The sequence below is a fragment of the Thamnophis sirtalis genome, unplaced genomic scaffold (assembly GCF_051295495.1).
Source record: "Thamnophis sirtalis isolate CommonGarterSnake01/CBP01778 unplaced genomic scaffold, rThaSir2_p1.2 scaffold_2, whole genome shotgun sequence".
NCBI classification, from domain to species: domain Eukaryota; kingdom Metazoa; phylum Chordata; class Lepidosauria; order Squamata; family Natricidae; genus Thamnophis; species Thamnophis sirtalis.
The window spans coordinates 72224328-72245014 of record NW_028261382.1 but is presented as its reverse complement, the minus strand read 5'-3'; the positions used below and the strand labels follow the sequence as shown (position 1 = coordinate 72245014).

Here is a 20687-nt window from a genome sequence, read left to right as displayed (position 1 = left end):
GTTTTCTGAGGCCATGACGTCATGCGGGACACAACAAACACAAACGCCGTTACGTCGCGCGGGGGGGGGGAGAGAGAGAGAGAGAGAGAGAGAGAGAGAGAGAGGCGCGGGGGGCCATGACGTCGCGCGGGGTGAAAGAGAGTGACGCCTCGCCGTGATGTCACGTGGGCGCGCGACGACGTCGTGACGTCGCCTCGAGGGGGCGGAAGCGGAAGCGCGGCGGCGGCAGCCGGGAAGCGGAGGGACCGGCGGCGGTTTCCTCAGACTCGCCCCTAACCCCTTCAGCGCGGACGCAAGGGCAGTCCCCCCCTTCGCCACCATCACGGAGGCCCGCCGCGGCTCAGGTCCCGGGAGCGGCAGCGGTGAGGACGGCAGGTGGGATTGGGGGAGGGGGGGCTCCTGGAGCGAGTTGGTGATTGACGGGACCCCTGCTCTTTCCTCCCTCCCCCCCCCGCCAGTCTAGGATCGTTTGAACCCGCAGGGTCTCCTTCACCGAGCTACCTGGAATGGGGGATGGGAGGGTTGTGGTTGGGTGGTTGTGGGGTGGGGGGAGTTCTGGGAGGATTTCGGGGTTGGGGGAATATATACACACCCATATCACAAAAAATTCCGTTTGGCTAATTTGAGATGCCTTCTTGGTCACCCTTTGCCTCTGACTTTTGACTTATATAAAACAAGTAAAACAGGCAACATTAAACGGTACCAGTTGACATAAAATCTTACAACACGGGAAGGAAATACCAGGAACCAAATTGAAAAAGAAAGAAAAGAACCTTTGCTGTCACTGCAGAGTCATAAATGCCCATCCTTTATGTTATTGGAGGCAATAAAAGTAACCTATAACTTCAGAGTCACTTCTCTGCTTTGGCCAACCCTTGGATTGGACCTCAGGGCAGCCAGAGAAAATGAGAGAGAGAAAAAAAATTACATGATCAGAGAATGCTGGAAAAAGGAAATTTGAGTGTGGAAAAGACAAAAGATTTTTTTCTGACCTCTCAAAGGCTTCACTATAGAGTTGTACAGTTTGGATTTGAACAACTGCTTAGCTGGAACTTTTTATCCCCCTCCTCTCCTCCTTGTGTTTTTCCAGGCACAAAATTATTTTAGAAAATAGTGGTTAGCTTTTCATCTGGCCAGGTTTAAAGTGGAATCTTCCAAATGTGTTGTGCTGCAATATTCATAGTTCACAGTAAGGAAACCTTAATGTAAAAGCTTTATTATAAGATGACGTGTAAAGATGTAATTAGCACTAGTTAGTCATCAAATATTGGATTTAATGGGTTTTAATTTTGCAAGGATACTTGGTTAAATGGAATAAAAAGTGTATATAGATTGTACAAAACTGGAGGAAATAGCAGATCCTGTCAAGACCAAAACAAAATTCAAAATGGAGAGATGTAGGTTTACAGAACAAATTTTAATGATCGCAAATGCTAAAGTGGTTAAATAAAACTTAATAAAATGTGGACATTTAGAATGAGGAATTCTGGGTGAGAAAAGGATCTTGGAATTGTAGCTGAGTGTGAGTCCATATGATAGGATGCCGAAGATCAGTAGGATTATCTTCTAAAATGTAAATTCATTTTTGTGCTGTGATACAGATCAAGGTGTATTTTCCAAATCATAGGAAAGGAATAGTTTTCTTCTGCACTGGTCAGATTCTACACAGTATTATGTCCAATTCTGAGCATCATAACACTAGAGGTTTTTAAGAAGAGATTGGATAACCCTTTGTCTGAAGGGGTGTAGGGTTTCCTGCCTGAGCAGGGGGTTGGACTAGAAGATCTCCAAGGTCCCATCCAACTGTGTTATTCTATTCTATTTCTACTCTATTCTACTCTATCTCGGGAAGCTGAGTTAAATACATGCCAGTTGCCAAGTGCCTGAATTTACATCATGTGACCCTGGAGATGCTTCACTGGTTGTAGGTGTGAAGATTCAGCCATAAGTCACTTCCCCCCCCCCCCAGTGCTGTTGTAAATTCAAAACTGTGGCTAAATGAATAGTTGTAAATCAGGGATTTTTGGAAGAGCAGTTTGATAATAGAGCCCATTATGAGCCACGGTGGTGCAGTGGTTAAGAGTGCAGTACTGCAGGCTACTTCTGCTGACTGCTGGCTGCCTGCAATTTGACAGTTCGAATCTTACCAGGCTCAAGGTTGACTCAGCCTTCCGTCCTTCCGAGGTCAGTAAATGAGGATCCATTGTTGGGGGCAAGAGGCTGACTGTAAACTGCTTAGAGAAGACTGTGAAGTGGCATATAAATCTAAGTGCTATTGCCACCTTCCTGCCTTTCCCTGTTTCCTTCCTTCCTATTAGCAATGCATGCAGTCCTTGACATACGACCATTTGTTTAGTGACTGTTAATAACAGCACTGAAAAAAGTGACAAACATTTTTCATATTTATGATGGTCTCCATGGTCACATGATCAAAATTTGGATCCTTGGGAACTGACTCATATTTATGACGGTTGCAGTGTCCCAGGGTCATGTGATCACCCCTTTTGCGAACTCCTTGACAAGCAAAGTCAGCAGGGAAGCCGAATTCATTTAACAACCATGTTACTAGCTAAACAATTGTAGTGATTCACTTACTGACTGCAGCAAGAAAGGTCATAAATGGGGCAGAATTTACTTAACAGCTGCCCTGCTTAGCAGCGTAATTATGGTCATAAGTGGAGGAGGACTACCTGTACTACAGTTTGGATTCTTTCCCCGAGCATGGATTGAATTCAATAACGTATATGGTTTCTTTTCATTCTTTTAATTTTTGAGCTGTTTGAGGAAATCAATTCTGGAATAAGGGAACTTTGCTCCTTCTAATAAGTCTTGCAAGCTTCGAACTTTGAATTATTTCTGATCTGAATTGTTTCCTAATTAAAAATCTAATATCCTCCAGCCATTGTGCACACTAGACAGCAAAGTTTAAAAAGAGCCTGGCAGTTTGAATTGTGGTGTCTATACCCATAGCATTTTTTTTTCTTAGAAAGTATCCTGCAGTGGCTTATTCCTAGTTGGAGCCCAAAAGATAAACAGTAGTGGTGGAAGCAGCATGTAGAGAAAGAAATTGTCAGCGCAGATGGACAAAAATGTGTTATTCTTGTTCAGGTATATGGCTAAATTGCAGTTGCATATTCATTCCATTTCCTTTGGCCTTAAAGAGGCACTTTTTAAAGGTAGTTTTGGTTCAGGAATTAGATAAGATACCTGGGAATGCTAATTAAGAGTCATTCAGGAAAGTGTTGCTTTTTATCAGTTAGGGGTATATGTGAGCATCCCCTTTTCTCCCCAATTAACTGAAATCTGCATAGTGATGAGAGACACTCCAATTGGCACAATTGCTTTGCTGAAAAGGTTGGAAGGGACCTTGTAGGTCAATTAGTCCAACCCCCTGCCCAAGCAGGAGACCTGACACCATTTCTGACAGATGGCAGTCCAGTCTCTTCTTGAAAGCCCCCAGGGATGAAACTCCCACAACTTCTGAAGGCAACTTCTGATCCATGGCTTGATTGTTCTCCCTGTTAGGAAGTTTCTCCTTAATTCCAGGTTGCTTCTTTCCTTGATTAGCGCATAGAAATGCATAGAATAACAGAGTTGGAAAGGACCTTGTAGGTCATCTAGTCCAACCCCCTGCCCAAGCAGACCCTACACCATTTCTGACAAATGGCAGACCAGTCTCCCCTTGAAAGCCTCCAATAATGAAGCTCCCACAACTTCTGAAGGCAACTTCTGTTCCATGGGTTGATTGTTCTCACTGTCAGAAAATTCCTCCTTATTTCCAGATTGAATCGTTCCTTGATCAGTTGCCATCCATTATTCATCGCCTGGCCTTCATGTGCTTTAGAATATAGCTTGACCACCTCTTCCTCTCTGTGGCAGCCCCTCAAGTATAGGAAGACTGCTATCGTGTTTCCCCTGGTCCTTCTCTTCACTAGACTAGCCATGCCCAGTTCCTGCAACCTGTTTTTCATACATTTTAGTCTCCAGTCCCCTAATCATCCTGGTTGCGCTTCTCTGCACTTTTTCTAGAGTCTCAACATCTTTTTTATAGTGTGGTGACCAAAACTGGATGCAGGATGCTAGGTGTGGTCTTACTAAGGCTTTATAGAGTGGTATTAGTACCTCCCTTGATCTTGATCGTATCCCTCCGTTAATACAATTTAGGATTGCATTGGCTTTTTTGGTTGTCACTGCACACTGCCACCACCACACACATTTTCAAAGGAAAGAGTATATAAATATACAGTGGCATTGAGAGTGAGCTCCCAACCTGTTTACATTCCTCAGACTGGTTAGTATCTTCACTGATTCTCTTGAGACATATTACTGTCAGTAATGGTGGAGGCATGTAGAATAGAATAGAATTCTTTATTGTCCAAATGTGATTGGACACACAAGGAATTTGTCTGGTGCAGATACTCTCAGTGTACATAAAGAAAAATAAAAGATAGAAGAAAAATAGAAGGTCGCAAAAGGAGAGCCACATGACCCCAGGACACTGCAACGATCATAAATGCAATTCAGTTGTCACACATCCCAATGTACATCACAGATGATGATTTAAAGGTGTATAGCATCCAACACGAGGGATGGAAATTGATAATGGAGAGAAGCCACTTAGAACTAAGGGGGAATTTCCTGACAGTGAGAACAATTAACCAGTGGAACTCCTTGCCACCAGAAGTCGTGGATGCTCCATCCTGGACACTTTTAAGAAGAGACTGCACACCTACTTGTCTGAGATGGTATAGGGTCTCCTGCTGGAGCAGGGGGAAGACCTCCAAAGGCCCTTCCAGCTCCGATTCTACTCTATATACACCTCCAGGGTCTCTTACCCAGATCCCTCAGCGATCCAGCCTGTTCCCCTGAATGTTCCATGCATTGACCATGCCGTCCTTTGATTCCCTTTGCAAGTCCACCTCCAGGTCTCAAGATGTCCAATACAATAGAACAGAACAGAATAGAATAAATAGAATAGAGAATAAAACAGAATAGAACAGAATAGAGACAGCTGACACTGGAACACCATCTGTCGGCTGTGACCAGGGGGGCCTTTGCCCAGGTTCGCCTGGTACACCAATTGCGGCCCTATTTGGACCGGGGGGCACTTCAAACAGTCACTCACGCCCTGGTCACCTCAAGGCTGGATTATTGCAATGTGCTCTACATTGGGCTACCCTTGAAAAGCGTTCGGAGATTACAGCTAGTCCAGAATGCAGCCGTGCGAGCAATACTGGGTGTACCGAGATACACCCATGTTACACCTGTCCTCCGCGAGCTGCACTGGCTGCCAATTGGTCTCCGGACGCAATTCAAGGTGTTGGTTATTACCTTTAAAGCCCTACATGGCTTAGGACCAGTGTATCTGCGAGACCACCTACTGCCACACACCTCCCAATGGCCGATAAGATCCCACAGATTGGGCCTCCTTCGGATGCCGTCAGTCGGACAGTGTCGGCTGGTGGGCCCCCGGAGGAGAGCCTTCTCTGTGGCTGCTCTGACCCTGTGGAATCAGCTACTCCCAGAGGTCCGGACCTTACCCACTCTCATGGCCTTCAGGAAAGCTGTTAAAACCTGGCTGTTCCGGCAGGCCTGGGGCTGTTGACCTTATTGTTAAGGTCCAGCCCCGATTAGATCGAATGTGTGTTGTGATTTTTAAATTATTCTTTTTACTTTTCTTTCTTTTTCTTCCTCTTGTAAGCCGCCCGGAGTCCTTCGGGATTGGGCGGCCTATAAATTCAATAAATAAATTCAATAAACAATTCAATAAATAGAATAGAAATTCTTTATTGGCCAAGTATTATTGGACACACAAGAAAATTGTCTTTGGTGCAGATGCTCTCAGTATACATAAAGAAAAATGAAATAGAATACATTCATCAAGAATCATAAGATGCAACACTTAGTGACAGTCATTGATTACTAATAAGCAATCAAATTATACTAGGAAACAAATCAATATAAATTTTAAAGATACAAGCATCATGGTTAGTGTCATAAGTGGAAAGAGATAGGTAGTAGGAAGGAAGAGAAGAATAATAGTAATACAGTCTTAGTAATATTTTGACAGTGTTGTGTGAATTAGTTAAGCAGAAGGATGTCATTCAGGAAAAAACTGTCCTTATGTCTAGTTGTTCTGATGTGCAGTGCCCTATAATGTCGTTTTGAGGGTAGAAGTTGAAACAATTTATGTCCAGAATGTGAGGGGTCTGTAGACATTTTCACAGCCCTCTTTTTGACTCATGCAGTGTACAGGTCCTCAATGGAAGGCAGGTTGGTGGCAATTGTTTTTTCTGCAGTTCTAATTATCCGTTGAATTCTTATGTCTGTCTTGTTGGGTTGCAGAGAATTTGTGGCCTTTGTCAAGTTGTTTTTATGTGTTCGTGGCCTAAAAATGAAAGACAAAGGGATGTTTTATGAAAATAAGAACTGCATCAGCTCCCCAATTGCTTTAAAGAAATTATCCTTGTGACCATTGGGCTTAATCCCTTTCTTTGGTCTGAGAATTATTGTAGTCCTTTATATTTTTGCCTACCCAGATTCCAAGTATCTTCGCATGCCTTTACAGGAGGGATCCAATATTGCTGGATTCCCCCCTCCCCCCTCTCTGTTTGACCTTGGCAAATGTCCATAATTTTTTCCAGCCCTCCAATTAAACTCTAGTAGCTGAAAGGGAACTTCCATGCATCCATAACACGGTCAATTAGAAACAATAGTTTCTGGTCCCTTCTTGTATCTGCATGTCCTCATCAATTGTCTCTTTTCGCTTCCTCAACAGAGCCCAGAGACCAACCTTCCTCTGACGTTATGTCCTGTCTGCGGGCCTTGTGTTAAACTGCTGCCTCCTTCTAAGTGCCCAGCAGCACTGGCAGTGCCTATCTGAAGATCCCAAGTGTTTCAGTCTTCGTTCGTTGTTGCATTGTATTTATTTGGCCAGACACCCTAGGGGAGATCTATGTATACCCCAAGTGGCTCGATGTTGCCCAGTGGCCGAAGGCGAAGAGGGCAAGATGGGAGTGCCTTGCCCAAGCAACCTGAAAGGAGCTTGGCATCTGCCTTGCCTGGGGCCCTCTCCATAACTGCCCTCTGTACTGCTTTGGCAGAGCCCGCCTGGCTCCGGATTCACGGGGGCACTTGTTCTCGCCAGGAGCTGGGGGTTGCTGATGTGCTGGGATACATTGACCCGGATCTACTTAAAGGTGAGAAGGAGACAAGTTGTTCTGACACAGCTCCCCAAACACAACCAAACCTCTGTACGTAATCACAGATTCCTTTATTAGGAATGCCAGCAGCCCCAGCAAAAAGTTTCTCTCTCATTGCAGGCTAAGAAATCCGGCCGGCCAGAAGATGAATAGTTGTCTGCCACATCTATTCATCTCCACCGCCTGCCTTTTATCCCCAGAGCTAGGGTGGCTCTTCCGTCTCAAGGACCAGCCCATAGATTTCCACTGCCCTTCTCTCCTCTGCCTTCTGTGCATCTGTGCATCAGGCACTAGACCCAGCTGTTCCTCCTCTTCCTCCTCTGGCCGGCGGCCGAGAGCGACAACATGAGTGCTTTTAAAGATAACTATAGATTGGCCTGAGTGTGAGATCCTTTGCTGTTTATTTGGCCAGAGCCATGGTCACCTGCGTCAGTTGCTCAACCCAGGGTGGATTTAATTTAAATCAAGTCGATTTAAATCACAATTTAAATCACTAGTAAAAAGGCTTGGTTTAAATCAACACGATTTAAATCATAATTTTTAAAGAACAACTATCATCTCTGTCCCGCAGCGGCTCCTCTGATCCGCTGTTGACTCACTGACCATCCCATTCACTTTACTGGGACAGCTGGTGATGCGGCAGGGACACAACACAGTGAGGGATGTGGCGGGCAGCAGGTGAGTGGATGCCCGCTGATAGGTGCTGCATGATGAATCTGAAATGACAGGTGCTCTTTAATGTTACATTTATAAGCTGCTTAGAAGGTTTCACTTTCATTTTCACTGCTCGCCCTGCCTCCTCACACTTAGAGCCTGGTGGTACAGATGCATTTCTCTTCAAACAATCATACAGTTTGTAGTGTACATAGATTTGCAAAACAAGGGGATAAAGGAATATTCCTGAACTCTGTTTTATGATTTATCTCACGGTTTCTGTGAAAGTGTGTGAATGCATCAATGCAGGGCATGTTATCTCAGGTTGGAACATGTATCCCATCCTCTTTTCGTAAGGCGATATTTAGAATGCAAACAAATAATAACTGGAAGGTGTGCCATTATTGCACAGGGAACAAAGTGCATAATTATTGTTTTAATTCAAGAACTTAGTGCTTCCACCCTCCTTCCTCACACCCTTTCTTCCCTTAATTCAAGCTTGTTGTACAGCCTTCCTGTAAAGCAGGGGTCTCCAGGCATGGATGGACTTCGACTCCCAGAATTCCTCAGGCCAAGTCGTAAAATTGCCAAGGCTGGAGCCCCCTCCCCCCCCCGTGTAAAGCACGAGGTCAACTTAAATATGGTGCAAAATATAAATTGTGGGTGGGACAATGTTTAATTTTCAGCTGTACCACTGGCTGGTTATCTGTGGTTTTTTAGCAGTCTGCCTGAGTGCACTGCCCTTGAACACTTCTGCAAGATATTTCAGCTCTTCCTGTTCTACCATGACACGAACAAATCATTCAGGGCCTTTTTTGTTTCTGTTTTCTGTTCCTAGAAATTTCAGAAGCCTGCATAAAGTTCACATTTTCCCCTCAGAAAAAAAAGGAGTGGTTTCCATGAGCTCTGTAGTTTAAGAAAATAACTGATACAAATAAATAACGATTACTGTATTTTTCAGAATATAAGACGCACCAAGATTTCAAAGAGGCAAATTTTTAAAAAAAAGTTTTTGCACTCTGCAGACCTCCCAAAAATAGCCCGTTTTTCGTGAAAACGCGCTCTTTTTTTTTAAAAGGACATGAATAGCCTTTAGGAGGCTTGTAGAGTGCTCGGAGGGGGGCGAATTGGCATGCATAGCCTCTAGGAGATTTATAGTGTGTTCCTGGGGGTTGGGGGAAATTGAGTAAAAAATGGCCCATTTTTTCGCTCATTTCTGCCCTCCCCAGCCCCAAGGAGCACTCTGAAAGCCTCCTAAAGGCTACGCACAGCCATTTTGGTGAAGGGGGCGAGGTTTCTGGAGGCAAAAAAAATGCTGTATTCAGTGTATAAGACGCACTCAGTTTTTCAGCCTCTTTTTTGAGGGAAAAAGGTGCGTCTTATACTCCGAAAAATAAGGTATCTAGGCAAGTATTCTAAATGTTCTTAATGTTGATAAAGCAAAGGAGATCATTGTAGATTTTAGAAACCAACATGGTCCTACTCCACTCAGTTTCAAGGATGCAATTGTATGAAATATTTGGGGGTGCAGATAACTAAGAATATGAACTGGTCTCTCCACATATCATCCTTAGTCAAGCTTGCAAACCAGTCTCTGCAGTTCCTGTGTTGGATGAGGAAACCACATCTTTCTCCTTCTCTCCTGGCTACTTTTTACAGAGGCTCGATGGAGTTTAACAAACTGCTTCCGTTTGGTTTGGTGGCAGCAACAGTGCCTCAGATAGAAAGTCCCTACCGAGAGTAGTGAGGACAGCGAAGAAGATTATAGGAAGTTTGCTTCCTGTTATTCAGGATGCTGTTAATAAGCGATATGTGCTGAGAGCTCGAAGCATCGTTTGAGATCCCAGACACCCAAGTTATGGTCTGTTTCTGTTGCTCTCTTCTGGGAGGATATTTTAAAGTATTAATAGTAGGACTACTACAGCTTTGTTCCCTAGTCTGGTAAAGTTGCAAGATTAGTTTTTCTCGCCATGTACATGTATACATCTGGACTAGACTGTATTGTTTCTCTGTGTCATATTACATATATGGGTATTTGCATAATTTTGTATGCATGCATGTACAGGGACGCGGTGGCTCAGTGGCTAAGCTGCTGAGCTTGTCGATCAGAAAGGTTCAATTCGGTGGCTCAAATCCCTAGCGCCGCGTAACTGAGTGAGATCCCGTGACTTGTCCCAGCTTCTGCCAACCGAGCAGTTTGAAAGCATGTAAAAATGCAAGTAGAAAAATAGGGACCACCTTTGGTGGGAAGGTAACAGTGTTCCGTGCGCTTTCGGCGTTGAATCATGTCAGCCACATGACCACGGAGATGTCTTCGGACAGCGCTGGCTCTTCGGCTTTGAAAGGAACATGAGCACCGCCCCCTATGAACGACTAGCACATATGTACGAGGAAAACTTTTACCTTTGTATGTATGTATATATGTATGTATGTATGTATGTATGTTTGTTTGTTTATTTATTTATTTATTTATTTATTTATTTTGTCATGTTTAGGTAGTGTAAAATTGGAGGTGGTGACCCTTTGAGAGCGGTATGGAGTGAAATTTCATTTTAATGTATGCCAATTAGTGTACATTCAAAGTGACAACAAAGTTAGCCTAAGTTCTAAGAGTGGCCGGAACATTTTTTTAAGGGAGATAACAAAATCTTTGAAAGCCACTGTTACGTTCCACTGATGATATTTTAATTTCTTTGTTGTGAGGTATTGACATTCAGGCGACACATAGGTGTCATACATTATTGTTAGGGTTATTGTTGGCGTTATGCTACGTAACGATGCTAACTCATCTTCAGTTCAGTTTTTTCCTACTGAAAGTGGAGGTTAAATCGTTGCCAGCTAATGTAATTCGTCTTGTGTACATATCAAATGCCAATATATTATTCTGATTATGACAGGGGCACTTGCTCCATGTGAAAAACATTTTAAAACCGAGCACATTTTGGATCTTTTGTTGTTGTTATAACCATGGTGAACTGGCATTAAAACAGGATTTTCAGTTCCTTGACTTGGGGAGGATCTGCGTGCAACCGATTGGGAACAGTATTAAGCATTTCTTGGCACTTGTTTAAAACCTCAGTATCCTTGTTTCTTGTTCTCCCAAAGTTGATTTTGGAGAGCAGAAAACTCAGAGAGTTAAAAATATAAATCAAATTTAAGAGCTTTGTTTTTTACATTCACGACCTCTAAATCCACTGAATTGCTTCAGGAAACAGTAAAACCTACTGATTCACAGCCCCAGCCTTGGAGAAGATGGAACACAGTAGAACCAACCAATAAATCAGCATTCTTTCCACCAAAATGAATAAACAATGAACATTTGTATTAATCCACCTGCCACATGGACATCTGCACCAGCAGTTATGGATCTGAATTAGAAGAAGTTTCTTTTTTTTAAAAAAAAATGTGTTTACTATATTATAGAATGGAGTGGAGTGGAATGGAATGGAATGGAACGGAATAGAAAAGAGGAAGGAATAGAATAGGAATAGAATAGAAATAAAATGTTATAGAGAATTGAATGTAGAATAGAATAGAATAGAATAGAATAGAATAGAATAGAATAGAATAGAATTCTTTATTGGGCAAGTATGATTGGACACACAAGAATTTGTCTTTGGTCCATATTATTTAAATTATTTTTTAAAAAATTATTTAAATTTAAACTTTTTTAAATTATTTAAATTTAATTTTTTTTAAATTATTTAAAAAAATTTAAATTATTTAAATTTAAATTTTTTAAATTCCTGAGCAATTCTGTGAGACCATATCTGAAGAATATCCCAGTAACCGCAGGCTTTATTGAAAGATCAGAACGTTGGGTGAATAATATTGCAATATTGTGCTACAGACCTTCTGGGTTGTAAACCGGAAGGCTGAATCTGGGAAATGAGGAAGAGTTTCTGCCCATCCACTACTAACGGAAATGACTCTTTGATTCTGTCTCCCTCCTCCCAGACTACTGCATGAACCCCCAGACGGTGCTGTTACTCCGGGTTATTGCTGCTTTCTGCTTCTTGGGAATCATCTGCAGCCTTTCAGCGTTCCTTCTCGACGTCTTTGGGCCCAAGCATGCTGCGCTGAAGATTACGCGCCGTTACGCATTTGCTCACATCCTCACAGGTAGCTGGATTTTCCCACTACCCTTTGGGTTCCTCTGCGGAGGGGGGCGGCTTCCATGGGGCTCCCACAACCACCTGTCCCTCTTAACTAGTCCATCAAATATTTTCATTTTTCAGAATAGAATAGAATAGAATAATACAATTTAGAATAGAATAGAATTAAAGAGAAGGGAAGAGAAGAGAATGAAATTTTAGACTGGAATAGAATTACAGAATAGAAAGAATAGAATAATAAAATTTATAATAGAATAGAATTAAAGAGCGGAGAAGAGGATAATGAAATTTTAAAATAGAATAGAATTACAGAATAGAATTAGAATAGAATAATACAATTTAGAATAGAATAGAATTAAAAAGAGAGGAAGAGAAGAGGATACCTGAGAGACCGCCTCCTGCCAGTCACCTCCCAGAGACCTATTAGATCGCACAGACTAGGCCTCCTCTGGATTCCATCTGCCGGCCAATGTCGGCTGGCGACCTCCCGGAGGAGGGCCTTCTCTGTAGCTGCTCCGGCCCTATGGAACGATCTCCCCGTTGAGATCCGGACCCTTACTACCCTTCCAGCCTTCCGCAAAGCGACCAAGACCTGGCTGTTCCGGCAGGCCTGGGGCTGTTGAATTATCCAGCCCCATCTTAGGTTATGAATGTTATTGAATTTTTAATTGTTTTTTTATTTTTTATATCCCACCTTCCCTTTTTATTTGTAAGCCGCCCTGAGTCTTCCGAGAGTGGGCGGCATACAAGCTAATTAATTAATTAAATAAATAAATATTAAAATTTTAGAATAGAATAATAAAATTTAGAATAGAATACAATTGAAGAGAGGGGAAGAGAAGAGGATAATAAAATTTTAGAACAGAATAGAATTGCAGAATAGAATTAGAGAATAGAATTAGAATATAATAGAATAGAATTAGAATAGAGAATAAAACACATCGTCTGTCTGTCTGTCTCTTCCTCTGTCTCCATCTCTCTCCCCCCACACTCCTCCTTTCTCTGTCTCTATCTCTGTCTTTCTCTATGTCTGTGTGTGTGTCTCTGTGTGTGTGTGTGTGTCTTACTCTTACTTTCTCTCTCTCTCTCTCTCTCTCTCTCTCTCTCTCTCTCTCTCTCCGTGTCTCTCTCTCTGCGTGTCTCTCCCTCTGTCTCTCTCTCTCTGTCTCAGGGTGTCCGTGTTACCCTGAGAAAGGGTCATTGCCCGTGTCCTCCTTCCCCGTGTTTCCACCCATGCGTCTTTTCCTTCTGCCCGCAGTACTGCAGTGTGCCACGGTGATCGGCTTCTGCTACTGGGCATCGGAGCTGATCCTCGCCCAGCAACAGCAGCACAAGAAGTACCACGGCTCGCAGGTCTACGTTACGTTTGCCGTCAGTTTTTACCTGGTGGCCGGAGCCGGTGGTGCCTCCATCCTGGCCACAGCTGCCAACCTGCTGCGTCATTACCCCACCGAAGAAGAGGAGCAGGCTTTGGAGCTCCTGTCTGAGATGGAAGAGAACGAACCTTACCCTGCAGAGTATGAAGGGATCAACCAGTTCCAGCCACCACCGGCTTACACGCCATAACGCTTCCCCGGACGCTGGCTGGGGCAAGGGAAGGGGGTGGAGCTTTTTCCAGCTCATCCCCAAAGTCAACCTGCACACAATTGCTTGGGAACGCCTTTCCCTTCTCTCTTCCTGGGACCTCCTCTTGTAGGTGTTTCTCCCTTCCTTCCTCTCTGTGGATCCGCCCCTTTTTACCGTTTCCTGTCTAGAGGAGAGGATGGGCGCCCAAGCGGAAGACTTGCTCATGCGGCGACCTCTGAAGCGGTTGTATTCAGAAGCAATGGGATGACCGTTGAGGCGGGGTTTGAACCTCAGGCATTTGGGCGGGGGCAGGAACTGCCCGATGTTTTTGAGCTGCGGGGACTCCAGAGAGAGAGTTCTGAAGAGAGGAGAAGGAAGGAAGCGAAAAGGAAAGCATGCAGACAGTTTGATTGGATGGGAAAGGGGTGGGCGAGTGGGTAGATGGGTGGGTGGAGGAAAGGGTGCCACCATTTTTGGCATTGGGCTAAAACATTTCGCACAGGTGGGCAGCGGAGAATTCAGCCATCCTGTCCCATCACCCACAGAACTCCTCTCCTTTAGGGGAGGGGGGAAAGAAGAGTGGAAGGGGACACACTCCGACCTTCGCCCCTAGGGCCAACAGGCTTGGCCTTCAGCCCCCCTTCCCCCTCTCCCGCGAAAGACACGGGACTCCTTCTCTATGCACTGGTTTGTGGAGAGGCGACGCCGTTTGCTCGACCCTCGTGCTTCCCGAAAAGCAGGGTTAACGTTTCCTCCCACTCCCGTTTCCTCCACTCCCACCTCCTGCCACTCCGCGGAAGCGTTTTGCACTTTGCTCTGCTCTTTTCTTCTTGTGGCTTCCTCTTTCCTTGATGTGGTTGTGCGGGGGTGGAAGGGGCCACGAAACGTGGTACACGAGGTTATCGCGACTACTGAGTTTCTTCCCTGGGAGAGTCTCGGGTCTCTAGCAAAGCACTCCCGGGGGGAGGCTCTCCTTCCATACGGTGTTCCCGCTGCACAGTTGCCAGGCCTTCAGCCCCTCTTCGCAAAGCAACATATCAGAACCATGTTCTTCCCCCTACCACCACCACCAATGCAAGCAACAATATGCAAATACTGATTCTAAGATCGATTCCCACTGTTATCTTTTCGATTTGTCTCCCCTTTCCACCACCCCCGACTGATTCCCACCTTTTTAATCTCAAAACCTTCTCCATATAGCCGTGATGGCAAACCTATGGCACCTGCACCAAAGGTGGCACACACACCAATCTCCAGCTGCTGTTCTGGTTTCCAGTGCGCACATGCGTGCCGGAGCACCGTAAACCCAAAGACCAGCTGCAGATGCGCGTGCCATAAAGTAAAAGATCAGGCAGCTGACGTGCGCATGCGTGTGCCAGCCACCTTGTCTTTGGGTTTATGGTGCTCCAGCACGCGTGAAGACCAGCTGGCTGTGGCGCATGCGCACACCGTAAACATGGAGACTAGCTGGCTGGCATGCACATGTGTTTCCGGCACTTCGGCAAGCGCGTGCATGCCGGTTTGGGCACTCAGTGCTGAAAAGGTTTGCCATTGCTGCCATATAGCCTCTGGCCCGCGATCCTTCTGACCTCCCCCCCCCCCACCCCCATTTCACAGGCAGACATCCTCCTGCTAGCTGCAGGTAGCAACTGAAAGAGCATTTCAGTGTTCACTTTCTGTACGAAGAGAATGATGGTTAAACCTTTTCCTTTTACTTTTTTTTCTCTGTCTGGAGGTAAACCAGCTTCAAATTAAGCCAGCAATGGGTTGTTTTTTGCTTTTGTTTTTTTGTATTCACTAAAACGTGCTTTTACTGACTGGGAGGGAGAGAGCTGACACAAGTGAGCGGCCTTGTTGAGGAGTGTGTGTGTTTTAAAAGAAGATCGACACTGCAAAAGCAAGTAAAACCGGTGCGACTTGATGGAAATTTGTTCCTGTTCAGCGAGATGAAAAGATAATGCAGCGAAAGCCGCCCGCTTAGCGGTCAGAGGCTGTTTGCAATGACCCGAATGCCGAAGCCATCCTCCACAGTTGTTTGGATTGTTCAAAAGTGAGAGAGGACTTTTCATCCTTTCCTTAGATGTACCAATTTGTGCAGAGCACACGGGAGCCTCTAGAGCGGTGTCGGACCTTTTCAGACCAAGGGTCGTACAGGAGTGCTCGTGTACAGGCGCAGGCAAGTAACCGGAAGAGAAACCGGAAGAGCAGTTTCCCAGCGTGCAACGCGCGGGAGCACGGGAAACCAGAAGAGCGGTTCCCTGGCACGTCTGCGGGGGCTGAGAAGCTGAGCTTCCGGTTTGCAGTGTGCGCAGGAGCAGGGTTCACTTGGTCTTCTGGTTTCTGGTGTGCATGCATGTGCAAAGACCAGCTGGCATGTGCGCGGCGGAACCTGAAAAGCAACCGGCAACGGCTGGCATACCCGGAGAGATGGCTCTGTGTGCCACTTCCGTCACGCATGCCATATGTCCGCCATCACGGCTCTATAACCTGAGCATGTTAACATGCCATCAGGGCTGGAAGTGGCAGGATGGGGACCCTTTCCCTGTCGTCCTAAATGCACAGGAGAAAAATTGGAACAGAAATTTTCATTAGACTCTATTAAAGACTTCATGTTTTAAAAGCCAAAATGGACAAAGTTGTGGAATGTAGAAGAAAGGCAGTTCGGTTGGGTGTCCCAATCTCACTTTTGTGCTTTCTGTGCGCTCCCAAAAATGCCACTGGGATCTTTTGCTCCCTTCAGATTGCTTCCTGCTAATTTGGCTTTAAATGTTCTGCACTTTTTTACTGTTTCCACCTGGTCCCTTGTATTGCAGCCCTGGTTAGAAGGCAGTATTGCAGACTGACTTTGTATTCCCACTGCCAGGAGTTTGATCCTGACCGGCTCAAGGTCGACTCAGCCTTCCATCCTTCCGAAGTGGGTAAAATGAGGACCCAGATTGTTGGGTGCAAGAGCCTGACTCTGTAAACCACTTAAAGAGGGCTGTAAAAGCACTTTGAAGCAGTCTATAAGTGCTATTGTCCTTCCCTCCCTCCCTCCCTCTTTTCTTCCTTCCTTCCTGTTAGAATGCAGTATTGCATGTTAATTCTGCCAACTGCAATAGGTCGGTCCTGACTGGCTCAAGGTTGACTCAGCCTTCTATCCTTCCGAGGTGAGTAAAACGTAAAACGAGGGCTTCGATTGTTGGGATGGGGTAGGGAAAGAGCCTGACTTGTAACCCGCTTAAAGTGGGCTGGAAAGCACTGTGAAGAGTTTTGCTATTGCTTTTCCTTCTTCCCTCCCTCCCTCCCTCCAGTTAAAATGCAGCATTGCAGGCTAACTGCCCACCGCCAAGGTGGGCAGTTAGATGCTCCTTCGATCCTCCTTCCATCCTTCCAAGGTGGGTCAAATGAGGACCCAGATTCTTGGGGGCAAGAGGCTGACTCTGCAAATGCCCTGTGAAGCGGTATATAAGTGCTATTGCTTAGTGCCATTTCTATTTGGATCTTGAAGTGGGTAATGGTAAAATACCGTGTTTGCTTTCTTCCCCTTTTCTGGCTCAAGGCTGGCAAGCAATAAAGGCAGCACCTCCATGTGCCAAGGGCAGCTTGATTCATCTTCAGAATAAACTGGTGGCCCCGATCTGCCTTCTTTTTCCATAGTGGGACTTGATCAAAACTAATCTCCACATAATCTGCCTTTGATCCTTTTTAGACCTAGCGCATTGTTCACGAAGCACTGTTGATTCACCCCCGTCGGTAAAAATCTCCTTTTTCTACCCAAAATAAAACAGCGGCGTAAATGGCCTCTCGGCAAATAATTTGAAGTGCAGCTTGTAAAGGAAGGAACGATCACAGAATTAGAGAGCCTTCATCAGGGAAGGACCAACCCAATTTGGCCGGTATTTGTTTGATCGTTGGCTGACCGCTTGCAAAGGCTACTGTTCTTGCATTGACATGTTTCTATTTTTTAAGAAAAATAATATCCACCTTGTGGTGCATTTACTCTTGTCGCTCTGCCTGGAGTCTCTTTTTTTCTTAAAAACTGAATGCGCAATAAAGGATTAGAATAGCAGCAGGGGGGGGGGGGGGATTGTCCTATTCCAGAGCCAAGATTCAAGATTCGGTGAAATGAAGTTGGCCAAACCCAAGAATTTTACATCCTTACCTGAAGATGGTTTAGTTTAAAAAAAAGAAAAGAAAGGCCCTTCCAAAGTTTGGCAATGATGCAAGGACACCAATACACACACCACCAAGGGTATAAGTATTATCAGTGGTGAAATTCAAATTTTTTACTACCGGTTCTTTGGGCGTGGCTTGATGGGCGTGGCAGGGGAAAGATACTGCAAAATCTCCATTCCCCCCCCCCCCCAGTCCAGGGGAAAGATACTGCAAAATCCCCATTCCCTCCCCACTCCAGGGGAAGGATACTGTAAAATCTCCATTCTCTCCCCACTCGGGCCAGCCAGTGGTGGTATTTGCCGGTTCTCTGAACTACTCAAAATTTCTGCTGCCGGTTCTCCAGAACCTGCTGAATTTCACCCCTGACTATTATAATAGTAATAGTAATAATGTAAGATCCGTGGTAGAACAGAAATCAAGGATAGTATGGCTTAAAGGGACTGTAATCCCTGGCAACATAGTTTTGGCCATCACACTATAAGAAAGATGTGGAGACACTAGAAAGAGTGCAAAGAAGAGCAACACAGGTGACTAGAGGCTAAAATATATAAAGAACGGTTGCTGGAACTGGATATGTCTAGTCTGAAGGACTAGAGGTGAGATAACAGTCTCCCAATATCTCAGGGGATGCCACAAATAAGAGGGAGCCAAGGGAGTCTCCAAAGCACCTGAGGGCAGGACAAGAAGCAGTGGGTGGAAACTGACCAAGGAGAGATTCAACCTAGAAATAAGGAGGAATTTCCTGACAGTGAGAACCATCAACCCATGGAACAGAAGCTGTGGGAGCTTCATCACTGGAGGCTTTCAAGAAGAGACTGGACTATTCTGTCAGGAATAGTGTAGGGTCTCCTGCTTGGGTGGGGGATTGGACTAGATGACCTACAAGATCCCTTCCAACTCTTGGTTGGGGGGGGGCAGGGGTGGACTAGATGACCTCCAAGGTACCTTCCAACTGTTGCTCTGTTCTGTCTCAACTAACCATGATCTGGATGACTTGAGAATCTCCATGTATAATTGTTAATCTGTATCTGTAGTTGCTTCAAATGGGCAGAGCCAACACTGCTTTCCTTGGTCTTCAGATTATCCAGTTTATTAGCAATCAGCTCCAGGATGTAACTTGCATTTTGTGGGGGTGAGAGTGTCCCAGGAGTAGGGGGGGGGGGAGAAGGTCTGCCATCCTGCATTTTAAAAATATTTGGCACTTTTTTTCTTTTTTGTAATTATCCCTCCTTCTTATTCTCTGTCCTTTTAAAAAAAATGGGATTGTAACTATGCAGGAAACAGCTGCCACTCTGTAAACCGCACTGTGAAGCAGTATATAAGTCTAAGGGCTATTGCTATTAGGTGTCACTGTCCTTTTTCTAATGATCTGAAAGAAATCTGAAGAGAAATATTAAAGAGTGGAATATGTTGGTTTGCTTGCATGAGAGAGTTTCCTCTGCTTTCTCGCCACGAGGTGGCAGTTTCCAGCAAATCAAAAGCTACACAGAATTCGGCATAGGAAGCCCTGGATTTACAACCACAATTGATCCCAAAATCTATGTTGCTAAGTGAGCAGCTTGTTAACCAAGCTTTTGCCTGTTTTATGACTTTTCTTGCCACATTTGTTAACCGAATCACTGCAGCTGTTAAACTAGTAACACCATTTTATATGGAGATTCTCCGTCATCCGTGTCACAATTGTGCTCTTTTAACAAAAGTTTTTTTATTTTTTAACATACATATAATGCAAAGTATACCATTACATTTAACAAACAAATATTCAATAATATATCAATTCCTCTTGCCATCAAGCCACATCAACTTTTATTTGCTCTTCTGCTTTCCATACACCATATTATAGTCTGTTTATCTTCAACCTTTCTCCTCTCTCCTCCTCCCTACCTCCTTTCTTCCCTCTGCCCTCTCTCTTCTCTACTTCTCCTTGCTCTCTCCCTCTCCCCTCTTTTCACACCTTTCCTCTCCTTCTCTTTCCCTCCCTTCCGCTCTCTAATTTGCTTACTTGTACTTGTACTTGACGCCTCTTCACCCATCGTGGGTATAGGCGACTTCCATGGAAATTTGACGCCACTGTTTTCAGTCCTGGGCTAGGGTTGTCACGGCGATCCATGGAAGCTGTTTTGGCTGGATATACCCAAGGGGGCGCCAGTCCCAAGGGTTGACAGAGCCCGATTGGTGGGAATTTGCATGGTGTATTTCATTGTCTGAGCAAGCTCCATTTAATACTAGTAGCATTAATAATTATATTCCAGAAAATATTTTCCATATTGCTAATTTTACATACCTTCTCCTTTTAAAGGTACACATATAAAGGATCCATTTATCCGCCCCCTCCCCAAACTTCTTTTTTGGCCAGTGTGAGCTGGATTCCAGTTTCCAGCTATCATAATACTATTACATAGTAACCCTAACTACAGCTCCCAGAGATCCCCAATAGCATCCAGAGGAGGGGGTCCCCAAACTTGGCAACTTGAAGACTTGTGGTCTTCAACTCCCAGAATTCTCCAGCCATCATAATTTACTCTCTTGTAATCCCTTCCTCTGCAATCTCTCCACTTAGATCAGAGGTCTTCAAACTTGGCAACTTTAAGACTGGTGGACTTCAACTCCCAGAATCCTCCAGCCAGCATAACTTACTCTCTTGCAATCCCTTTCTCTGCAATCTCTCCACTTAGATCAGAGGTCTTCAAACTTGGCAACTTTTAAGACTGGTGGACTTCAACTCCCAGAATCCTCCAGAGGATTCTGGGAGTTGAAGTCCACCAGTCTTAAAGTTGCCAAGTTTGAAGACCTCTGGCCCAGAGGCTGGGAATTGTGGTACTTGGCTGCACTCGGGCCCAGCAACGCCTGATTCCCAAATGGTAACTCCCCAAAAGGATCCCCCACTTTTTTTTTCTCTAGGGGGAGAATCTAACCTATCTGCCCTTGGGCGGGCTTGGACTGCATCTCCCATAGTCCCTTGCTGACCGGAAGCCCCCTACACGAGGCGTTA

The 20687-nt window shown here is 44.9% G+C and overlaps 1 protein-coding gene across 1 annotated transcript; it reads left to right on the top strand.

The window, feature by feature from the left end:
* Positions 1-180: 180 nt before the first annotated feature.
* TMEM127 (transmembrane protein 127) lies at positions 181-14464 on the top strand. Its single transcript, XM_087706074.1, has 4 exons — positions 181-362; positions 6779-7199; positions 11814-11978; positions 13230-14464. The coding sequence occupies exons 2-4, from the start codon at positions 6956-6958 to the stop codon at positions 13535-13537; spliced, it is 717 nt and encodes a 238-aa protein (XP_087562200.1). The 5' UTR covers positions 181-362; positions 6779-6955; the 3' UTR covers positions 13538-14464.
* The last annotated feature ends 6223 nt before the right edge of the window (positions 14465-20687 follow it).

Coding starts and splice junctions, on each gene's coding strand:
- TMEM127 (XM_087706074.1), top strand. CDS start 6,956: ATGTATACCCCAAGTGGCTCGATGTTGCCCAGTGGCCGAAGGCGAAGA. Junction 7,200..11,813: donor TGACCCGGATCTACTTAAAG/GTGAGAAGGAGA, acceptor CCCTCCTCCCAG/ACTACTGCATGAACCCCCAG. Junction 11,979..13,229: donor ATTTGCTCACATCCTCACAG/GTAGCTGGATTT, acceptor TTCTGCCCGCAG/TACTGCAGTGTGCCACGGTG.